Source organism: Talpa occidentalis, unplaced genomic scaffold (genome assembly GCF_014898055.3).
Source record: "Talpa occidentalis isolate TD23 unplaced genomic scaffold, MPIMG_talOcc4v2.1 talOcc4.9, whole genome shotgun sequence".
NCBI lineage: Eukaryota > Metazoa > Chordata > Mammalia > Eulipotyphla > Talpidae > Talpa > Talpa occidentalis.
Genome location: NW_023605305.1, coordinates 48,592,400 through 48,616,198, shown reverse-complemented (window position 1 = coordinate 48,616,198; position 23,799 = coordinate 48,592,400). Strand labels below are relative to the sequence as shown.

Genomic DNA, 23,799 nt, shown 5'->3' with positions numbered 1-23,799 from the left:
ATATTTGAAAGCTAAAGACCTTGAAATCATTCAAATCAAATTCAGAGCTACATTTTAAAATTTATCCTGGCTATTCCAGAAGTAGATTTAGCAACTAGCTAACTGCTATCTCAGCAGGGGGTGGAAAGCATAAGCTTAATGAATTTGGTCAGACATATCACCTAACAGATGTCCACCATGCTGCCATGAGCTTAAATCATAAATATGATGGCTCTGTTTGGCATGTCAAAATATATTAGGAGGGTTTTATCGGTCACTGGGCAACTTACTAGATGGAAGAGGAAAGATCCTGAAAAATGCAGGCACTGGGTCTAGCAGTCTCTCAAAAGGAGCCCTGGAGAAACACAGATAATCTGCTTGCAATGATTCTTCAAGTTGGTCCTTTGTTTCACTAATTTGAGTGTCAAGTGCAACCATACAATAAGGAATTGCCAAGACCAGATAAGATTCTCTTCTGGCTGCTGCTTTTCCTGCCCTAACAACTGGTACTATTCATGCCTAAAGCACAAATTGAATAAATAGCTTCAAGCCTGGCAATGTTGGACAGTGTTTCAAATTTTTTGTTTTCCCTTGAAAGGCTAAATCCCCTGTATGCCTTGCCTTCCCTCAAACACATTGCATTGATAGTCATTGTTGCGCCAATAATTTTAACTTTCTTAATACTAAGAATGGAAAGATATCTCATAAGTTAAAAATAGTTCTTGTTATAGCATCAGTCCAGCATTGGATTAGTGAAGATTAAAAAAGGATTGTAATGCCTTTTTTGGCCTTGAGAAAGCTCTTATTGTGCCTATGGTTCACTTGGCCTGCTGATCATTTTCATCTTAATGCTATCTTTAACATTACACTGCTACAGGTAAGGTGTTAAGTATTACATTAAGACAACTATTCTCACAAAGCAATTTCATAAGAAATATGTTTTTAACTAAATTAGACATTTAATAAATATCATTTGTAATTTAATGCAGGGAAAGGGGAGAATATCTTTTAAACAGGTTATTGATGTGAAATTCTCAATGCAAAAAAAAAGTAATTTTTTAAATTTTAATTGAAGCCCTTGAATGTGGACTTAAGTGCTCTCAGTGTGGTAGACCAACATAAGAAGAGCTCCAACGACTGTAAGATTCTTATGAAATAAGCAGTAAGCAGTTTTATCTTTAGTAGCTAGAATCTTGCATTAAAATTAGGGAGAATCTACAGATCCAGTTAATCATGTGGATATGATGTGCTGGTTGTTTTTTTAACACTTTAAAGTCATCTTAAATGGCCATTAGGAACCTCAAAGATCTGATAGAAATATAATTTATAATATTTAAAACAAGTAATGAATGAGATAATTTAGATGAAATTCTATGCTATAAAATTGTGTTAAGAGTAACTAGATTGAAAAAGTAAAATTAAGGAGAATATTGGAAAACTTACAACTGGAAGACTGAAATTTTTTTTTAGAAAAATAATTTTGTGACAGGTTGGCTTAGCTAGGAACATAAAAGTAAGACCTATTAATAAGGCTACTGACATTGGGGCGGCTGACCTGTTTTCACCAAAATCACAAAACAAAAATTTAGTTTGTAAATTTTCAAATGGCTAGCATGTTCAGAATCCAATTGGTTCCCCTACCTTTTCAGCTGATGACTTCATGAAACATAAATAAGCCCTTGGACCAAGAGGTGGGTATACAGGCACGGTTAACTCTCGCCCCAGAAACGCCACTCTGCTGAAAGGATTATTATTTGGGGGCTGCAAGGGGGAGATGCAGAGGTCTTTAGGACCCAGCAGGCGGCGGCAGGCGGCAGTTGTGTAGATCACTGAGAGACTACGAGGGTCCGGTTCAGTTTTAATTCTGTCTATAATCTCCACAACAGCGGCGCTTCCTGGGTCCCGCGGCTCGCTGCCCACTCAGCCGCGGTTGGCCGCTGAGCGCAGATCAGAGGCTTCCCTTCCCCATCACCCACCATGGAGAACCTCCAAGAAAAAGTGACCCCGGACACGCGTGCCTGAGGATTCCGCACAAAAGAGGTGCCCAAAATGAAGACCCTGATGGTGAGTCATTTATTGCCAACTCCTTTGGGCAGAGGCGGGGACTTCCAGGCGCGGCGTCCTCGGGGCGCACCGGGCAGCTTCGGGGGCGCCTAACCCCGCGCCGTGAGGTCGCCTGTTACAAAGGGACAACTTTCCACCTGCTCCGCATTCCCTCCCGATTTCCCCGGTTCTGCCTAGCTCGGAATCCCAAAGCCGGGATGGGAACTCGGCTTGCTTAGTCTCCTGGACCTCCAGCAAGAGGTCCGAGAGGCCAGCGGAGAGCAGGAGAAGCCGCGGAGGGATGGGCGCATTGCTAGTGGGGGGAGAGGATGGCCAAAAGCAACAGTCTGGCAAAAACTAAGAGGGGCGGGGAGGAGAGGAAGGACCTTTAAAGACTTTCTTGGTTACCTTGTATTTCAAACTTGCAGCGATCTCCCAGGTAGAGCCCCGCGGGTCCAAACAGGAGAGGGTGCAAGAGCGAGAAATTGTAGCAGCCGAGCTAGGGCAAAGGACCCTCACCCCAGGGTGCGAGCCCACCCCTGCTCTCGCCCGGGGAGCGCTCCTGGCGTGGTTGCCGATCGCCGCGCACCACCTGCCCTCTGCCGAGAGATCTGGGAGGCGGCGGCCGAGAGCAGCCGCGCGCCGGGAGCATCCCCTGCCGTACGCGCGGGGACAGCGCCTCCTCTATCCCGGCTGCACGCAGCCAGGTCGAGGACCCCAGCCACCTCTCGCCCCAGGACCTCCCCAGCCAGCCTGACCGTCGTGGGGGGCGTTCCAGCTGGGCGCGCAGCTCCGGGGTCGGCTCTCAGCTACTCTCTGCTCTCTCCCACCCGCCCGCAGCGCCATGGTCTGGCAGTGTGTTTAGCGCTCACTACCATGTGCACCAGCTTGTTGCTCGTGTACAGCAGCCTCGGCGGCCAGAAGGAGCGGCCACCGCAGCAGCAGCAGCAGCAGCAGCAGGCAGCGGCGACCGACAGCGCGCAGCCTTCGGTGGAGAGCAGCCCCCTGCCGCGCCCCGGGCCCCCCGCGGGACCGAAGCCACTGGACGGATACCTCGGCGTGGCGGATCACAAGGTGACGGCTCTCTCGCCAGTCAGTCTGCCACCCAGCTAGGGGATCCTATACACCAAAGCCTGTCCCATTCCCAAGGCTGGGAGGCGCCGTGAGTAGGTGCCGTTCGGCGGCTGGACGGGGGAGTGGACCCTCTGGGGTGGGTTGAGATAGTTCCTACTTCTTATGGATTCCTCTTTGGAGAAAGAAGCAAAGTTTTTCAGGAAATAAGCATGAGCTGAGTGGAACCCAAGGCCTTGTTTTCTAACAGGATCTGGTTCTGGAACTAGAACCCCCTGGTCCCCACAATTGCAGCCACCGGTGGGTGCTGGGTTTCTGAAATGAGTGGTTTGGCAGCCTAGTCGCGTGGATGTGGGAGGAGACCCGGGAGTGCGCTGGGCTGGTGGCTACCTAAACGTTTCTAGACTCACAACCAAAAGGTGGGAGCAGCAGCTTGTGGGCGGCTGCTGCTCAGCTTCCAAGGTTCTCTGATCTCTGCTTGGCTTGCTCGGGGCTGCTCTATCACAGCTCTGGGGAGCGGTGCCCAGGCAGGCGCTGGAGGCTGGAGGCACAAATTCAGCCTCCATTTGCTTGAAACTCATCCTTGAGAGCCTGTTTTCGTCTGTCTTTCGGGAAGCTGCTGCATGGTTTGGCTAATAATTAATAAGTTGAATTTTTTAAATTGAACCTATTTCCCTGGAATAATAAATCTCTGGTTTCAGCGTATGAAGCCCCTGGGAGAATCCTAATCAAGTTTCGTGATTCCAAAAAGATATTTTAATACAGTTTAACTGTACTTCCCATTACTTGAAACTGCTAATATATTTTTATTAAAACACAATTCCATTCGGTATCTCCTCTATAAAGCTAGAGGATTTCGTGAAACCACCCAACACTTCCTCTTTTAATTTTACTACATATTTATGGTTGTGAACCAAAATAATATTAGCAAGTGTTTCTTTTGTGTGAAAAAATTGCCCTTACTATGCATGAAAAAGTCAAACTTTTTTAAAGTGACAATCAAAATATTCCCCCTCACTTGTGTGATGAATGGTGCTCAAAATTTTGGAGCATACAAAAGAATTTGAGGCAGATCCTTGCCTTATGGATCTTAAGGATCTTTAACTGCTTGTGAAAAAAAAAAACAATGGTCCATAAAACATGGATAAATAGATGATTGATAGCTAGCTAGCTAGCTAGATGGAATGTTAGTATAAAGAGTACTTTTGAGATGCAGAGATGAGAAAGCTCATTGCCCTGGATCCAGGAAAGTTGTTTTGAAAAGGTGGAATTTGCACTGGGAATAATTTAGGGAAGAAGGAAAAAGGAGGAGATTTCATTAAGAGGTGATAAACTCATAAATCTAAAGAAGAGAGGGCCTTCAGTTTTCTCTCCAAGTTGTTGATTGATTATGTGCTGTGTGTGCAAGCAACCGATAGGGGCTAGAGTTGGAGGAAAGTTTAGGCTATTAGTTCTGACTGTGGAGGGATGTGGTACTTATGTGTAACTGGTGTATGATGAATGTATTGAACCCAGAAGGTTTTCATGGCTGTTGTTTAGTGGAAATTGCTATCTAGCACTTGTGAAGCTTTGATTAATAGGGGTGTCAAGAGGGAAATTTGCTGGAAGCTTTGATTTGCCTTTGGGAAGATATTCCTAATATTTTCCTTCCTGTGCTGTCTTGCTGGACAGATACCTGCTAAGAATATTGATAGCCTAAGGCAAAATATGATGCCTTCATATTCATTTTCAAAATAGTGTTTATTCACACAAATGCACTAGATCCCGTTTCCATGTCTCAGAGTCTTATTTCATTAAAGTGAAAAACAGCTCTTTTTGGGGAAAGAATTGTGAAATTATATGAGAAATCGAGATAATTTGTAGTAAAAGGGTTTCATTAACTATGAAGTATTATGCGAATGATAAATATGTGTGAAAGCCCTTGGAATTCTTAGCAAAGAATTATAAATGTGACAAGGAAGGTCTGTGCAGATAATTAATACTAATGAAATTCTTTCATAGAAAACCAACATCTCACAAAAGTACATACCCAAAGGGTTCCATGGCATTTACCCTATCTCAAGCAAGGGTACAAATGCAAATCTTAAAACCTATGCCCTCTTACTGGACTCTAATTGCCCCTCTGGAGTAAATGTAAACTTTTCAAAATGCAATCATTGACCCTCTTTATCGCTACTGGTTAGCTGGGAATTGGGCAGAGCTCCATTTCTTAAGGCTGTGTGAGGGTACATGTGTAAAATGTTTATGTCCTCCCCAGAAGTTGCTGTTTAACTAGGTTTATTTGGGCTCTCCCTGTTGTCTAGTTTAGACAGAGGTACAAATCATTTGTTAAAATATTGCTAGGATTTTTTTTCCAATTAGCACAGAGTAGGGTAAGAAACGAAAGCTTTCCCATTCTTATTATGTTGCCAGAGAATACTCTGATTGCTTTTTTTTTTTACTCTCACATCAGGCTTTAGAAAAATTATAGGATGTGCTGAATGTCCTGACCACCCAGCCATATGCTGCTGCATATTGAATCAGAATTCCAACAGACTTTTTATTTGCTGCTGATTTACAGAGTCTGGAGAGAGTTACAGATACCATTTAGGAAAATGTTCTCATCACCATGGCTGGAGGTCTCAAAGTCTGATAAATATGTACTGTTTATGTTCAGTTACATGATGGTGTTAACATTATAGCTTCAAGATTAAATTCAACAGGTGGTCCTAATCCCCAGCACCTGAATTTCACAAATTACAGCCTTTGGCTATGATAGTCTTGTCTCGTACCACTGCAGACGGAATTACTGTTAAGATTAAATCACTATGTGCTTTTGTTCAAAGATGTGTTGCAAGTCAAATCAGTGATGAGCAGTATGTGTTGAAGCTTAAAATACCACTTTCCATGGTCATGTTCCTTACTTCCGCTTTCACAAACCATGAAAGCTGAAATTGTAATTCCAGTATGACTAAGTGAAGGCCACTTGGAGTTTCTGGTGATAATGAAGCCATTTCATTTTCTGTTAGAGAGTATCTCTTCATTCCCAACCCCTTTCCTCGGGCCCTTTCCCACAAATTTTTAACCAACTAGTTTCCATCTTGTTACATGTCTATCACTGCAGCCACTATATCTGTATCCTGCCATTACTCTCCTGGCCCTTGCATTAGAAAGTCATTGATTTCAAACCAGATCAGCCAGACTCAAGCAAAGAAGGTGATTTTCATAGCTTTTGAAATCTCTTGCATTTAGAGCCACAACATAATATATAACCAAACTAGCACACACACACACATGCACACACACACATATGCACTCACATCAAACAACCCTCAGAGGAAAGTCCCAAGTCTTTCTTGGTTCCAGTCTGGATCTGGCCCGGATAGATAAAGTCATTTGCCATCTGTGAAATGAAACCACTGATTTCCATTTCCCGTGGACAGGAGCCCTTATCACAGAAGGAGCCACTGTCACCTGGGCTGCCCTTTTCTGAGATGGCTAATGACAGGGCAGTGAGGAATGGGCTTAAAGCTGAGCTGCTATCTCTTCCCTCCAGTAGTAGCCTCTAGGAATGGACTTTACACTTTCCATAGCGTGCTTGTCTGGATTTTTCTGTCCTCAAGCACTCAGTTATTCAGACAATACAAAATTGCTTAAAGGTAATGGTACTATCACTATTAATTGATAAATGTCCAGTTAGGGGATAAGCCAATGCCAGAGTTGAAAAATTATTTGAAATAAGACCAAAAAAACCCACACATGCCATGTAACTTTGAAATTATGCTAGAAGTTTTCTTCCTTTAGCAAAGTATATTGATTCTCACAAGTTCACCCTATTTATTAAGCCCTCTTTTATATTCGAGTCATCCACTGAATGATAAATAATTTGTATCTAAAGAAATTCAAAGTGAGCTTTTTCAGCATTTAACTCTCACAAAATGTAATCTACCAATGATGGTGAAACCTTGTTATCACAAAATATCAACCAAAAGAATTGTGAAATGAACTATTTCTCATGGGTAAGGAGTTACAATAATGTAGGTGCTCTTAATGAATTATTCATGTAATGTTTATCAAAATATGTAGCCTTAATTTTATGAGGGTCAGGAGTATTTTTCCAGCTTTCCGCAGTAATGATGCTAAAATACTCCATGCCGAAGCTCAGACCACACCTTGTTGATGAGTCTCAGTGGTTCCCTCACATATTTCAGGCATGCCGGTCTCTTTGCTGACTCTTGAACACTCATTCTACCTCAGGGCCTTTGCACTTGATTTTCCCTCTCCTTGGAATGCTCTTGTACAACATCTTTTGCATGGTTGGTTTCCTCCAGTGATTCAGTCCTCAGATCACATCATCTTTTTATGGAGCCCACTTTAAATACCCTGTTTCTCAACAGTCATCCTCTAGCATCACACCTGTTTTCTTTCTTTATAATTCTTAACGATATCTGAAATAATCAAAGTTTACTTGTCTATTGCCTCCTCCCCCATCTCCTACGGAGAGCTAAGTACTGAGATAGCAAAACATTTGTGAGTCTCGTTGACCTGTTTAATGCCAGACCCCAGATCAGTTGTTTGCACTCAGTGCACACAGTCAGTGTTTACTGAAGGAAAGAAGAAAACGTGGACTTAGCGAGGAGCAAGGGCAGAATTACCTCACTTAATGTCAAGTTCTTTTTCTACAAGAAGCATCATTATGTCCCTGGTGTGTCACATCTTTCCTAAATTTAGGATAAAAAATAAATTAATAATAATATGGGAAGAAGGAGGAAAAATTGTCTGAAAGATAAGAATCTTTGAGAATGAGCTATAGGAATCTATGGTTTAACAGGTTCCCTTTACTGTTCTTGTGCACACTAAAGTTTGAGAATCACCATCTGAAACATTTTAATCATCACAATGTATCTTCCTTTTTTAAAAAAAAAATTTTTAAAGATTTATTTGTTTTTATACAAGAGCTAGGGTACAGGCCAGATCTGCAGCAGGGTGAGAGGATTCACCAGAGACAGAGTGGGGAATAGAACAGGCAGACTGACAAAATACACTGCTGAGGGCAGCAGCGGGCGAGACAGGAGAAGTCTGCTCGCCATGCGGGAGCCTCACTGGCCAGCTGGCCAGAATTGAACCCATTGCTGCAGAGGCTGCGCACAGCTTCACAGTGCGGCGCTCAACCGCCTGCGCCACCATGGGAGGCCCCACAATGTGTTTTTCTATAGCTAATTTGTTTTTGGGATTTTGAACTAATCATATCCCTTAGTAACTGTTCATTGAAAGTCTGATATTGCAAAATCGGGTATCCTGGAGAAACAGCACATTCTTTTTTTTTCTTTTTTTTTTTTTAGGATTGTTTTTTATTTTTTTTTATTCCTAATTTTTAAAATTATTTATTTATTTGTTTTTTTTAATTTTATTTTTATATTCCCCATACAATTGCAACCCCCTTATTTTGACCCCACTCCCCACCCTCCTGGTTCATAGTTGTTTGTTGATTTTGATATTTTCTTTCTTATAGTTATTCTTTTTCCTGGTCCCTTATTTAAGTTTTCTAGATTCCTGCTATGAGTGAGACCATCCAGTATTTTTCTTTTTCTTTTTCTTTCTGGCTTATTTCGCTGAGCATGATCCCTTCCAGCTCCAATCATGTTGCTGCAACTTGCATGTGTTTATCTTTTTTGAATGCTGAGTAATATTCCATGGTATATGTACCACATCTTCTTGATCCAGTCATCTATTTTTGGGCATTTTGGCTGTTTCCAAAGCTTAGCTATTGTAAACAGTGCTGCTATAAACATAGGGGTGCAGGTGCTCTTTGGAATTGATGTTTCTTGTGTCCTTTGGGTAAATACCTAGGAGTGGAATTGCTGGATCATATGGAAGCTCTATGTTTAGTAGGTCAAGAAATCTCCACACAGCTCTCCATAGTGGTTGGACCAGTTTGCACTCCCACCAACAGTGCAGGAGAGTTCCTTTTTCTCCACAACCTCGCCAACATTTGTTATTGCTAGTTTTTTTAATATGTGCCATTCTCACTGGTGTAAGATGGTATCTCATTGTAGTTTTGATTTGCATTTCCCTGATTACAAGTGATGTTGAACATTTTTTCATATGCCTATTGGCCGTTTGCATTTCCTCTTCAGAGAAGTTTCTTTTTAGCTCTTCTGCCCATTTTTGAACTGGATTATTTTCTTTGTTTTTGTTGAGTCTCATCAGCTCTTTGTAGATTTTTGTGATCAGTCCTTTATCATTAGTGTTGTGTGCAAAAATGTTCTCCCAGTCGGTGGGGTTTCTCTTTGTTTTAGTTATTATCTCTTTTGCTGTGCAGAAGCTCTTTAGTTTGATGTAGTCCCAGCTGAAACAGCACATTCTTATCCTCAAATAAACTTTGATCTAATTGGAGAGAAAAGAATCAGAAAGGTTAAATAATAAATCAAGTGCTGAATAATAACATAAAACCAAGAAACAATAAATTGAGGTGCTGCCACGAAAAAGGAGGCAGTTTCTGTGATCTTTCTCATCTATGAAATAAGTTAAAAGCTTTTTAACTTAGAAACCATAAACTTTCAAACTAAAATTCTGCTACATTTTACCCCCCCTTAACATATGTGTGCATATATACATGTATATATATAACATGTTTATGTGGCATCCAGTGAATAGTTTGTAAGCAGCAACTACATCAAAGCAACTTCAAGGTAGATTGATTTTTAATTCAAAATATTCACTTTCTTTATGATTTTTCCTTTGGTATGACTCTTGAGAGAAGCTAACCCTATTACCCTCCTCAATTGTCTCTACAACATATGGTGACCACATTTCCAAACCAAATCTCATAACTCATGGTATGATAAATTTGAACATAATTGTGTTGGCCATAGACACAATATTTGCAATCAGATCTATCCTGGAAATGAAAGCACAAAACAATCTCTGAGCCAGCCATTGTTATGACCTTCAGAATACAGTTATGTGTATAGATGTGTTTCTCCAATTTCTAACCTATTATGGCCTCAAACAAACCTCCTAGTGATACAGGGCAGCAAACGGCACTAAAACTGGCCAGGGACAGTGCCCAAATAGTTTCCGGGTCACTGTCTGAATTCTTCACCTGCAAGACTACTCAGATTCAGAAAACAATAATAATGGAATTTTTAATTTTTTTTATTTTTAAACAATATTTGCTTACCCTCACCACCTCAGATTGAGTTCCCATAGAATTTCCTTCCCCAAGGCACCCGTGCACCATCACCACAGTCCCCTATGCTCCTCCCTCCCTCCTTCCCATCCCTCTCCCACCTCCTCCCCTGTAGTATGTTTTTGATTTATAATTGTCTGTTTTTGCTTTGCTGTGTTTTGTACTGTTATTATTTTTTTACACTGATGTCTTATTTGGTCCCCCTATATACCTGTTATAAGTGAAACCATCCAATATTTTTCTTCTTCCTTTTGGCTTATTTAACTGAGCATAATTCCTTCTAGCTCCATCCATGTTGCTGCAAATGGCATGAGTTTATCTTTTTGATTGCTGAATAATATTCCATTGTGTATATATACCACATCTTCTTGATCCAGTCATCTATTTTTGGGCATTTGGGTTGTTTCCAGGTTTTACCTATTGTAAATGGGGCTGCAATAAACATAGGTGTACAGGTGTTCTTTTGAATCAATGTTTTTGTGTCCTTTGTGTAGATCCCTAGTAGTGGAATTGCCAGGTTGTATGGTAGCTCCATTCTTAGTAGACTGATGAATCTCCAGACAGCTTTCCATAGTGGTTGGACCAGTTTGCACTCCCACTAACAATGTAGGAGAGTTCCTTTTTCACCACATCCTTACCAACATTTGTTGTTGCTTGTTTTTTTGATATGTGTGTAAGGTGGTATCTTAGTGTGGTTTTGGTTTTTTTTTTTAATTTATTTATTTGTTTGTTTGTTTGTTTGTTTGTTTTGTTTATACATGCACTGGGTACAGTCAGAAGCACGGGAGGGTGAGAGAATTCACCAGAGCCAGAGCGGGGAGCAGAGCAGGCAGAAGGACTGAGGTACACTGCTGAGGGGAGCAGAGGGCGGCAGGAGAGGTCTGCGCGCCATGTGGGACCCTCCTCCGGTGGCAGGGGAGAAGCCGGGGATCAAACCGGCACTGCAGAGGTCGCGGGCAGCTTTGCAACCCAAAGCTCAACCGCTGCGCCACCGGGGAGGCCCCTTAGTGTGGTTTTGATATACATTTCCCTGCTTGTCAGGGATGTTGAATAATTTTTCATATGCCTGTTGGCCATTTGCAATAATGGAATTTATTTAACAAAACAAGGAAAACAAAGAGTTACTGAGGCCACAAATGACTATTTACCTCACTGAAGCAGTGCCCAATGTGTTAAAGTCCTATCCCAAATAAAAGGCCATATTCCAAGATGGGGTCTTCCCACCAGTGAAGGCCTGAAACACATGGCAGCCAGGCAAAATCCAGGATCCAACTCATAAAGATAGCAAAACATAACAGGAGATGCTCACCGGAGCTGCTGAGATGAATCAGCCCAGTACCAATGGACGAAACAGCAGCTGCAACAGTCAAACAACCCGACAAACAGCCCCACTCACGTAGCTCAGCGAGGTGCCTGGCTCCAGGTCTTTGCCTTCCCTTCCAGAGTATAACAAGAGCAAAACTGGGAACAGTTTCAGTTGCTTGGAAACTTACAAAGCCTCCGAACTTTTCTTCTCTGAGGTTGGCTGCTGGAAGCCTCTCCACGTACTTCAGAGGGCCACTACAACCTTCTGGAGGATCTGGTGGTGGGCAAGAATCACTGACAAAATAGCTGAAGATCCCTGAAATCCCAAACGCTGAATCTTGGGGGCTGCTACGGCAGTCCCTCATATTTCTTATCAGAGTCTCCTTCCCAACCGATATTTTGTTCGTATTTCGCCTGGGCTATCAATCCTCACTAGCACCCGCCTCCTGGGGTGCGCCACCTGTGACAGTCTTTGCCTTCAGCCCCCTTACACTAGCACTAACTTTACTCCTTTTGAGTTGTGTTGACAGAGGAAATGAGAATATAAACATCATGAAACCATGATGACTCTAGCTGTTCATTTCATGTGGGCAGGGCCAACATAAAGGTGACAAGTTTCATGGGACTGTAAAAGGCAACTTTCCCTGACACTACAAACTGAGTCATGCTGGCTCATATGAAATTCATCTCCTACCCTGCACTTTGCTAGAAAAACCCTCACCCTTAGCCCAGAAAATTGAGACCATTTCTTGAAGACACGAGTCACCATCTCCTCAGCACACTGACCTCCTGAACAAAAAGCGCTTTCCTAACCCAAGAACTTGTCTCTACAATTGATGTGTAAGCAGAGAGTAGCCAACTTTCCAGGCATCAAAAACATGAGGCAGGGCCTCTCCAGTGGCACAGCGGTTGAGCACTGGGTTGCGAAGCTGCCCGCAGCCTCTGCAGCGCCAGTTCGATCCCCGGCTGCTCCCCGGCCTCCGGAGGAGGGTCCCACATGGCGCGCAGACCTCTCCTGCCGCCCGCTGCTCCCCTCGGCAGTGTACTTCGGTCCTTCTGCCTGTTCTGCTCCCCGCTCTGGCTCTGGTGAATTCTCTCACCCTCCCGTGCTTCTGACTATACCCAGTGCTTGTATAAATAAATAAATCTTTAAAAAAAAAAAAAAAAAAAAAACATGAGGCAGTGCAATATAGTTCCTGTTCTGCAAATACCAGGATAAAGGGAGATTAAAGATGAGAAAAAAAATCTTTGAAAAGATAAAACCAATCATTAATCATCAAATCATTCTGAAAACCTATACACCAGTGATATATTCTTTAAACAGTTGTGAAGGATTTTAAGTATAGAGAGACAAAGAAGAATTACTTCTTACTTAAATAATAATAATAATGTTATTAACCATACCCTGTGAATTTGATTCAAGAGAATTCCTTGGGGAATCAGAAATTTAGGATCAAATGATTGATAAAAGCTTGGTGTCGGGGTTGATTTATAATAGGTATTCAAATTCTTCTTCACAAGCTCTTTTTAGTCTTACACTTTTAGTCTTACCCTTTAGTCTGGGCCTTGGACAAAGCAGTATTTTTGTTGCATTCTCTATTCAATATTCAAGTAGAAGAATTCAATTCTACTATTTCTATTCCCAAGTAGAAGTCACAGACAAGCATACTCTCAGTTTAAACAGAATTTCTGCAGGGTAGCTTTCTTTAACATAGGGTAGATCCTAACAGTAACTTTTATCTTCATAGACAAATCTCCCATGATAATATTTATTCTGGCTTATTGTTGTTTCTTGTCTAAGATTGTCTGCCTCTGCTGATTGACAATCAGCTCTTAGAGGTTGTGGGTTTATTTTTCTCTTTTGATGTTGTACTCTCCACCTTTATTTTAATGCCTGGCATATGATAGATATTCAATAAATATTTGTTGAATAAGTGAGTGTATCTATATAAAGATTTAAATTTTTTCTAAAATAAGGCTGCCTCAAGAGTTTCGGACCATTTGGAGTTACTAAAAAGGAATAGCTACATATCATAAATATCAATGTCTCCTGCCACAATTTGCAGTTCTGTAACTATTTCTTTTTTATATTCTTGTACTAATCATATCTCTTAAAACATACTCAGAATTTTAAAGCTGGAAGGAAAGCTTAAAAATTATCAAAGGGAATTCATGAGTAGTGGTGAGATTAGCTCAAAATCTCAGGTTCGTGGCAGAGCTGGGGCTGCATTGTGGGTCTCTGCCCTGGGTATCATCACCAGGAGGGAAATTCAGTGCCAATATCCTCTACGCAGTGACTCAACATTATTTGAACAAAATTTATTAAAATGAAGAGCCTAGTCCTACTTGGTTATTGGGAAGAAATAAATATTTAAACATCTTATTACTCTGAAATGAATATGAGAATATGCCTCTGGATAGTTAGAAAGAGCTTCCACCAACCACTGACTTAACAATGGGTCCTGTAAAGGCTGCATAAAATGCACTGTTACAACATAATTGGAAAAATTTGGAAATCAGAGTGAATTTTGCCTTCAAAAGTAAACCAAACCCAAAAAAGGTATCATGTTTAATTATTTGAGGAAAATGTCATGACCAGACCACTCATTTAGTTGAATTACATTCTCCACAGCGGGGAAGAGGACATCATCTGGAGACTCCGTTAGCCAAGTGTTTGAAGTACTGCCATTCTGCAAGTACTTCTTGACTCCTCCTAAATTCTGAGATGTAGTACTTACGTTGGGATGGAATTACTTTAGGCAAATAAGAAACTGTTTTCCCTATGGTGGAGAAGGTTAACCTGGGTAGTTGTTATAGCTTAGGATGGAAAGACTTTTTTTTCATGTTTTAAAAGAGCAGGTTTATTAGGAAAAGGAGAATGAAAAAGAGACACCTGCATAGTCACCTGCGGGCAGAAGACGAAAGACTTTTTTTATTATATTCTCTTTTAATGGCTAAGGTGGTGTCTGTAGTATAACTGGGAACCTCACAAGTCTGAGGCTATGCTGGCACACTGAAATGCAGAGTTAGGCCTTTTTTTTTTTTAAAGAAAGCATATTCTGGAAATTAATTGCACATATGGGACCTCTCCACTGACTGAACTGCATTATTGAGTTTCTAATTTTCAGGTCTGTTCATGTTCCTACCAAGCCTGCAATGGCTTCCCGTTGCCTGGAGGATTGAGCAGAGACACCATAGAGAGGTTAGCAAGGCCAACAGGATCTGTCTGGCCTATTTCTCCAATCTCTTCTCGCACAGTCCCCTCAGCCCAGTCTACACACACACTGGGAGCATAGTTGCTGCTTCATACTTCCCTACTTTGCCTCCATGAAGGAAAGCCATTGCCCCTTTTATCCACCAGGTAGTGAACTGATCTTCATTAAGATCCAACTCAAGCATCTCTTTTGTAATATTTTCCAAGATACAATCTCTGCAGGTGAGAGTCCATATTCACTGATGCCAGCTGTGCATTAGTCAATGGTATATTGGCTGAGACTGACTATATGTCAGACTCTGGATGAAAAGAGAGAAAGAATCTAATCTCTGCCCCTTCCTCACAATGGAAGAAATACATATAATGGTTATTATACCTTTTGGAGCCAAAAAATTCTCTGTGTCTTGTACACATCTCTAGTCACACAATATTGTGCTTATTTGTCCACATTTGTCTCCCTAACTAGATTGTACTTTCTTGAGACAAGGAGCATAAATTATCCATCCTGCTATGTCTAGAATCTAAAGTTGCATCTCATACACATTGAAACTCAATAAATCCTGTGTGGACAGAGGCCTGTTATAATTATATGTAGTGGAAGAGATTTGAGTAAGATTGGCTAATTAACTTACTAACATAGGAAAGAACTGAAATGATAAGAGCAGAAACACGTAACATGTGACATACATATGTTAATGCCTGGGTCTTCTTTTTTTTTTTTTTTAAGCTTTATTTATTTATTTATTTATACAAGCTCTGGGTACCGTCAGAAGCGCGGGAGGGTGAGAGAATTCACCAGAGCCAGAGCGGAGAGCAGAACAGGCAGACTGATGAAGTACACTGCTGAGGGGAGCAGCAGGAGGCAGGAGAGGTCTGCACGCCATGTGGGACCCTTGCCCGGTGGCCGGGGATCGAACTGGCACTGCAGAGGCTGCAGGCAGCTTCTCAACCCAGCGCTCAACCGCTGCACCACCGAGGAGGCCCTGCCTGGGTCTTTAAATACAGAATGGTATTTGCTGACATTTCCAGAGGGGTTAGCCAGATGTTGAGGTAGAAGCATACCCATATCTGAGGACACTATTGTCATGTATTGTGAGTCCTGTCACATCTTATAATTTTCAGTCGTGAGCTAGCCTGTAGAAGGAGCAGTTAAACATTCATTCCTTTTTTTATTGATTAATATCACTTGCCCACCACATACTTGCCTTTGTGTTCAGGACCCAGGAGGCAATGATGAAAAAGGTGTGACCCTTGACTCCATGAAACTTATATCTACTAAGAGGCAGATACACAGACATAAAATTATAGTGTAGATTTGGATAAGAATATTTACATGATGCTGAGACTGAATTTTATGCTGAAAACTTTGGAGATGTTTAAAAGGACATTGGGGGCATGACTCCACCATGTGTGTGTTTCAGTGGATCACCACAGTGTCTATGTAGCATTGATCAGAGAAGTCCCAGGTTCCAGGAAGACCACCTGCGCACAGCCATTGCTGTGATCTCAGTGAATGATGCTGGGGGTGAGAGGAGAGAAAACCCTAAGATTTCTACCTACCCTGAATTTCTGTGATCTCCCACCCCACTGTGTCAGTGCAGACGGTCTGTATGCCGCTCCCTGCTAATAGCATAAGGTCTGCAGTTCAAGATTGCTTCTCAGTAGTTAGTGAAGAGAATTTCAGGATGATCCCAGATGGCACTTCAACTTTGTCTAATTTTGAACCTCACTGTGCATCTTAATACTGCATACCGACTTGAGCAAAACAATGGCATTATGTTCAGGCTGAAGCATTATGGTGACTCCACAATGCAGGCTGGCTTCACAAGGAGTCAAACCCACTGGCAGCAGAGCCAATTGGAATGAAGACTAAATGAGCTGAAAGACTTTATTATGTAACTATTCTGCTGGGGGAAACTTCCGAATAACCTTGTCAAGGGAGATTTTGTTGCATAATAAATCCTACCAGGTAGAGGTGTGCTGGAAGGATGGTATAAAGGGTGGCTTCCTCCTTCCATTTCCCTCATTGTTACAGAGAGTGCAATAACCCTTCTTTAAATCACTTGTTTGTTAACAACTTCTAAGAAAACTAAATTTTCTATTTCACTTGCTTCAGGAGGAAATTGGGCATAAAGTCATGCAAAATTTGTCAAGAGGGCGTCTCATTCCTAATTCACTCAAAAACATTTGGCGGGGAGCAAACGAATATGTATCTGAATGAACTCCAGTTTTATGGGGCCCATATTTGGAGTTACTCAGCAATGTCACACCTGCCAGGCTGCTTTCGGGGATTTCTAAGTTGTCTTGCATTACCTGAAGTGGGATCTGTTCCCACTCTAAGGCAAATCATAAAGCTGGTTCATTTCATTTTTATTCTACTTGTTTCAGTATTGAAACATCAGAGTGCAAGGAATGATGACATTCTGTTTGTATTCCAAAACTAAGGAAAAGGAAGAGGACTGTAGAACTTTGTGTGTGCTCCCACACTATGATTGTCTCAGCCAGTCTGAATGAAGCTCTAGCTAATCCCTTGAAGAATTATGCCTATTACTCCTATTAAAAACACTATTGGTCTGGGCTCAGTTGATGGGTTTTTCATCCAAAGTTCAGGAACAAGAGTCAGAGAAAGATAGCACAGAGAGCAGGAATGAGTGATTTTGCAGTAGTGAAGTGTAAAGTTGAGGCAGTTGCACCTAGAACCAAGAATAAGGACCCAAGTGAGAAATTACATTGCTTGCATCTTCCTGTTATCACAAGGGGTCTCTTTCTTGCTGTACAGATGTGAGCTGATAACTGGGCTCTAGAAAGTCAAGCAAAGGTGACAGGTCATAGACTCTGGGTTTTGTGTTAAGAGGTCATTTCCCTGACCTGCATTTAAATATGAATTGGTGTGCTGTTTGATAATGGAACAGAACATCAGTGGGCAACTGAATCACTTAGTCAAAATTAAGTTCCTTTGAGTAGGTCTCCATTGGAGGAGAGTAGCAATAGGCTTTTTTTTTTTCCCCTAGAATGAACACCATAGCATCCCTCTAAAGATGAGCAGGCTGGAGTCATTAGGGAATTATGGATCTCAATATTCACCAAGTAAAGGGTCATTCTTAATGGACTCACAGAACATCTTGATGGTATTTCACCCTTTAAAAGGTTTAAAGGATGAAAAGGGGCCAGACCACATTTTACATATCTTCTAGGCTTTTCTGCCAATGTGTTAACACCAAAACTCACTAATGTTTCATAAGTACTGTTTGCAAACCACATTTGAGAGCATGGGATGACTTCTATCTGGAAAAAGTTTCTTTACAGAGAGGCTCGCATTTATTTCCTTTATTTTCTGGGCCTCTGTTCTGTGATTTAATCTGCTGTCCATATAATAGATATAGTTCCTTATCCTTATGCAGTGCAGGTTTATTTTGACATAACTGTCTTTCATAAAAAGAAATTTTACAGCAAAAATAATTATAATTACTACCCTCTTCTTAATTAGCAACATTCTCTGTATTTCTTTTCCATCTTCTAGTTTCATAAAACATTTTAATTCCTTTATCTCATTTTAACCCAACTTATTGAATTCTATAACTGTTCTTCTGTAACTCTTTTTTTAATATATATTTATATTCAATGAGAACTCTGAGCTATTCTTTATTTCTTACATTTTCAAATATGTGCTTGCTGATATTTCTTGATTTTGGCATAATTTTGTAACTCCCCATTATTCTTCCAGTCCATGGGTAGAATAATTCTGTCATTAGAGACATCAGGTCCTGCCTCTCCCTGACAGCCAACTGGCAAGAGATATATTTTATACATCTTGGTTGGTGGCTTCCAAGTAAAGGGATGAATCTGAAATCTTGGCCAAAAGCTCTTTATCAAGTCAGTCCTTTGTTTTGCTGCCTGAGCTGTCTCCTTTACCCTCTAGAGTGAAGCTTCCTTACCATCCATTTTTAAAAATCCTCTTACTGTGGGGACACCTATATAACAACATTTGACATTTAAACCATTTTTTTAGTTTCAAATTCATTGCCATTAACTACACAGTGTTGTCAACCATCACTACTCCCTATTTAAAAAATGTTCACTAAGGGGCCTCCCTGGTGGCGCAGGCGGTTGAGCACAGCGCTGTAAGCTGTCTGCAGCCTCTGCAGTGCCGGTTCGATTCCCCTGGCCTCGGAGCAATCCACATGGCGAGAAGACCTTTCCTGTCTCTCCCACTGCTCCCCTCAGCAGTGTATTTCGTCAGTCTGCCTGTTCTGTTCCCCGCTCTGTCTCTGATGAATCCTCTCACCCTCCCGCACATCTGGCCTATATACCCCAGCTCTTGTATAAATAAAATAAATCTTTAAAAAATAATGTTCACTACCTCAAACAGAGACTCATTAGCCATTAAGCCATAGCACTCCATTCTCCCCTACTTCCATTCCTGGTAATCTCTATTCTGTTTTCTGTCTTATAAATTTACCTATTCTTGGTATTTCATTAAGTGGAGTCACTCAACATCTGTCATTTTATGTCTAACATTTCACTTGGCATATTGTTTTTAAAGTGCATTAATGTTATAGCATGTATCAGAACTTTGCTCTTTTTCATGTCTGAATAATATCCTGTTGTGCAGATATACCATATTTTATTTATTGCCTTATCCTTTGATGAGCACAGACTACTTTGCTCTTATGATCATTTGGGAATAAAACTTCAATAACATTGGCATTCTTGTTAATTTTTTGAAGTACTTTCCTCCTTTTTTCTCAATTTTCCTATTCCCATGACAGCACCTGAGTCTCCAGCTCTCATTACCTCACATCTGTGCAAACTGCCCTATGCCTTGCTTTTCCAATATCCATGCAAAAAATTAAGAAATAATGAAGAGAAGTAAAGCCTTTAATCTCACTGGTTGTATTGCATTGCCTAAAAATAATGTAAATATTTTGGAAAGTACAAAGGAATTATTCCCATTGTCCCTTTTGTTCAGTAATAATATAATTGTAATTTATTTCTGCAATTTTCCACATTCAGTTCTTTATTTTTAAAAACTAATGTGAGCATGTTAATATGTTTGTAAAAAGTACGTATGATTTTAAGTTCATTTTGTTTTTATTGTGCTGATATTAAAATAACCTCTAAGATTTCATTTGGTTAGTGTTAACCATTTATGTCTCTTTCCATTCTATATATATATTTTTAAGATTTATTTTATTCATGCATACAGGAACCGGAGTACAGGCCAGATGTGCAGGAGGGTAAGAGGATTCACTGGGAAACAGAACAGGGAAACTGATGAAATACACTGCTGAGGGGAGCAGTGGGCAAGGCAGGAGAGGTCTGCCTCGCCATGTGGGATTCTTACCGGCCGGCCAGGATCGAACCCGTGCTGCAGAGGCTGTAGACAGCTTCATAGCGCTGCTCTCAACTGCCTGTGCCACCAGGGGAGGCCCTCTATTCTATGTATTTTTTGCTTTCTGTATACTTACATTTTTGTGAATTTCCATACATGCCCCTAATATTTGCAAGGCCTGAGGAAAGAATACAGATGGAGTTCCACTATATTCCAATATAGTTCTAATCAATAATTGTCTTAATTTGGGAAGATTTTCAAGTTTGAAAGGTTTCATCTAATTATTCCATTTATGGATTTGATTAGAATAATTCTTTTGGTTGTTTTATGTCTGATCAAAACTTAAATCTTGATTAAATGAAAATATATAATACCATGTTTAAGAATTTTATGTAGGTTATGCTTGACAAATGTTTGCCCACTTGTTTTATCTCTAATTTTTAAAAACGTACACAGACTGCCTCTTTGAAGACTTTATTTTGCTCTCCCTACCCCAAGTTTCCTTTCATATGTTCTACTTGATCATAATTTCAAATTCTATTCATTCTACTTCTTCTATCATTATACAGTCTGAAGCAATGACCAGCTTCATCTTAGCTATGATACAACCCACAAATCTTCATGAAATTTGAACATAGTAGCCTTTTGTCTTAAGAAAGATGGCAAGAAATATGGACAAGCACTTTTTCTGAGACCTGGATAGTGTTAAACATAGAGTGGATGTTTACAATTACGGTGCTTTGACAGAATGACAAGTGCCCAGAATAATAGGTGTGTTTGTTTGTGATATGCTGTGCCCTTTATACACTGCTTCTCAGACATTAATGTGCATATGAATCACCTGGGGAATATTAAAATGTAGATTCTCTATCTTTAAATCTGAGTTGAGTCCTGCATTTCTAACAGGTATGCCCATGCTGCTATTGCTCTTGGCCAACAAAGCACATTTTGAGAGTAAAGTTCTGAAACACAGGGCCAACATTAGGGGTCCCATTCATTTGCTATTGTGTGTGTCTTGTTGGATAGCATATAACTGGAATTTATGTTTACCCTAAACTTACATTATCTAAGAGCTAAGTTTAATTCATTTACATTTATTGTGATTTTTTTTGTATAGTTACCAATATATTTAGAGGCTTTTAAAGTCTCATTTAAACTTTGGCTTTGTATTTGTCTCCTTTTCTATGCCTTTGCCTCTTTACGCCCTTTTCTGCATTGGTGAAATTTTGGGGGTTATTTTTTTTCCCTTAGTCCATATTCTATTCTACACTAGTTTGGAAATTTTACTCCTGATTTCTATTCTTACAGTGCCTTTCTTCAAATTTCAGCATACATACTTACTGAAGTCTTAATTAAATCTCTGTTCTCCTTCTAAATAATTCAAGAACTTAAGAACATTTTAACTCCCAGCAACCTAAACACTAATCTTACTTGCCATTATATTGAAGTATTTTAGTTCTCTTTTTTTTAAAGCTAACAAACTGGCTATTGGTATTGTTGTTTCAGTTTAAATGTTTCAGACATTCAGTCAATTATAGATTTACCTATATATTAACCAATTTCATTATTCATCATTCCTTCTTGTATTTTAGATTTCCAGTATCTTTCTACCTGAAATAAATTTTAAGAAGTTTTACTGATTTAGTTCTATTAGTAGTAAACACAGTTTTATTTTGCCAGGAAATACTTTTTGTCCACATTCTTGATAGAGAATACAATTCCAGGTCATCCATTATTTTATCTGTCTGTATCTGGAAGACCTCATGTTGATATTCAGCAGTATGCTATCCAACTTGTTGTCTTTAATGTCTAGATAGTCTAAACTATTATTTAAATGTAAATCATTTTAAAATGGTTTAAATCTAAATTATTTAAGTATGTTGTTTCTTCATCTCTTCATGGTGTTTTATTTACTTGTGTGACAACAGTGCATTCTGTATAATTTCTTTTTATATTTTTCTGTTTGCTAGTTCCATATTTTGCTATCTTACTTGTTATTTAACTCATGCACCAAGTGTTTTTTTCTCCAAATCATAGCTAGATTTTTTTCCCCAAATCACTTCACTAGATTTTTCATAGTGTCTTCTTTCTTACATATATTTTATCTTTTTTTTTAAAGATTTATTTTATTTATTTATGCATACAAGAACTGGGATATACGCCAGAGGTATGGGGTAATGAGAGGATTCATCAAAGGCAGAGTGGGGAGCAGAACACACGGATCTACTGAAGTACGCTGCTGAGGGGAGCAGCAGGTGAGACAGGAGAGGTCTGCTGCACCTTGTGGGTTAGCTCCCTGGCTGGGGATGGAACACATGCTGTCGAGGTGATAGCACTGAGTCTTAAGCTCTACACCACCAGGGAAGCCACCCCTACATTTTATTTCTCTATCTGATAATTTCAGTATCTTAAATCTTTGGCGATATAAGGATGTATTTTTGCTTTTGTGCTGATTTAAGGGATCTTATTTATTTCTGGGTATTGTTTGAGTGAGTCTGTTTGTTTATTATGACTCCACGTGCATCTGGACTATGCCTATGGAAATCCTTAGTGACCTATGTTGAAAATACATTCCTCCAAAGAAAGCTTGTATTTACTTCTGCAAGCTTCTGGGAGTCATAACACCTCCGAAATAAAACCTGACCTTCTGCATACATGCCAGTGGCATGAATGTAAACTGAAAATCTACATGATTTTTATTAATTCTTGAGAAGATTTTTTTATTCCCTTACCCCAGAGCTAAGGACAAAATAGTCAGGTTTTTTTGTACTTTCCTGTGCCATGTGGATTTTCTTTTTCTAATTCAAGTTCTTCCCTCGAGAGTTATGGTCTTCCAGAGGAGTCTCTTTACATAGTTCAAGCTCAAGGCTGTGTCTCCTGACACTGCACATGGCTATTGAATTCCAAGGATATAGGTGAAAGAATCAGCAGTTACCACCAGAAAAATACCTGAATTTAGTGCCCAATCATCATCCTACATTTGTACTGTTTTCATTTTCTTTTTTTTTTTTTAATAAAGATTTCATTTATTTATGCATACAAGGGCTGGGGTGCAGGCCAGAGGTGCAGGAGGTAATAGGATTCACCAGAGACAGAGTGGGGAACAGAACAGGCAGATCTATGGAAATACACTGCTGAGGGGAGCAGCAGGCTAGGCAGGAGAGGTCTGCTACACCATGAGGGTAGCTCCCTGGCCTGGGATCAAACCTGATAGCTTCATTGTGCTGACACTTAACCCTTCATACCACCAGGGAGGCCCTGGTTTCATTTTCGACCTCTCTGTATTTCCCTCACTTGTTAAGGGAAACAATAAAAATAAATTAACTTCATTATTAATTCATTTAATTTAAAAAAATTGAAAAATTTCCCCAGCCTTTTAAGAATTTTTGTTATGTTTACACTTGTATCAATGGCAAATTTTAAAATGCTATTTTTAAAATTGATTTGTGCTTACTATGAATAATTTAGAAATATAAAAAACTAAAAGAATAAAATAAAAATCAGGGATTTTTAAATTTAAGTATTTTAAATCTTTTAGAATAATTCCTTAATGTCTATTTTATATGTATATTACTTTTACATAGATGAAATCACACCATATGTATCAATTTAAGCATAATTAAAAGATTCACAAGTGGAAAGTACAGGATTATTTAGAGGGTTGGCAGCAAACTATCAAGTCTT

General features: G+C 40.1%; 1 protein-coding gene across 1 annotated transcript in view; it reads left to right on the top strand.

The window, feature by feature from the left end:
• The first annotated feature begins 1,794 nt into the window (after positions 1-1,794).
• Positions 1,795-23,799, top strand: part of ST6GALNAC5 (ST6 N-acetylgalactosaminide alpha-2,6-sialyltransferase 5) — a 170,688-nt gene continuing 148,683 nt past the window's right edge. The window contains exons 1-2 of the mRNA XM_037498301.2: positions 1,795-2,043; positions 2,863-3,096. Of these exons, the coding sequence (XP_037354198.2) occupies positions 2,029-2,043; positions 2,863-3,096 (249 nt within the window). The 5' untranslated portion in view covers positions 1,795-2,028. The remainder of the gene's footprint in view (positions 2,044-2,862; positions 3,097-23,799) is intronic.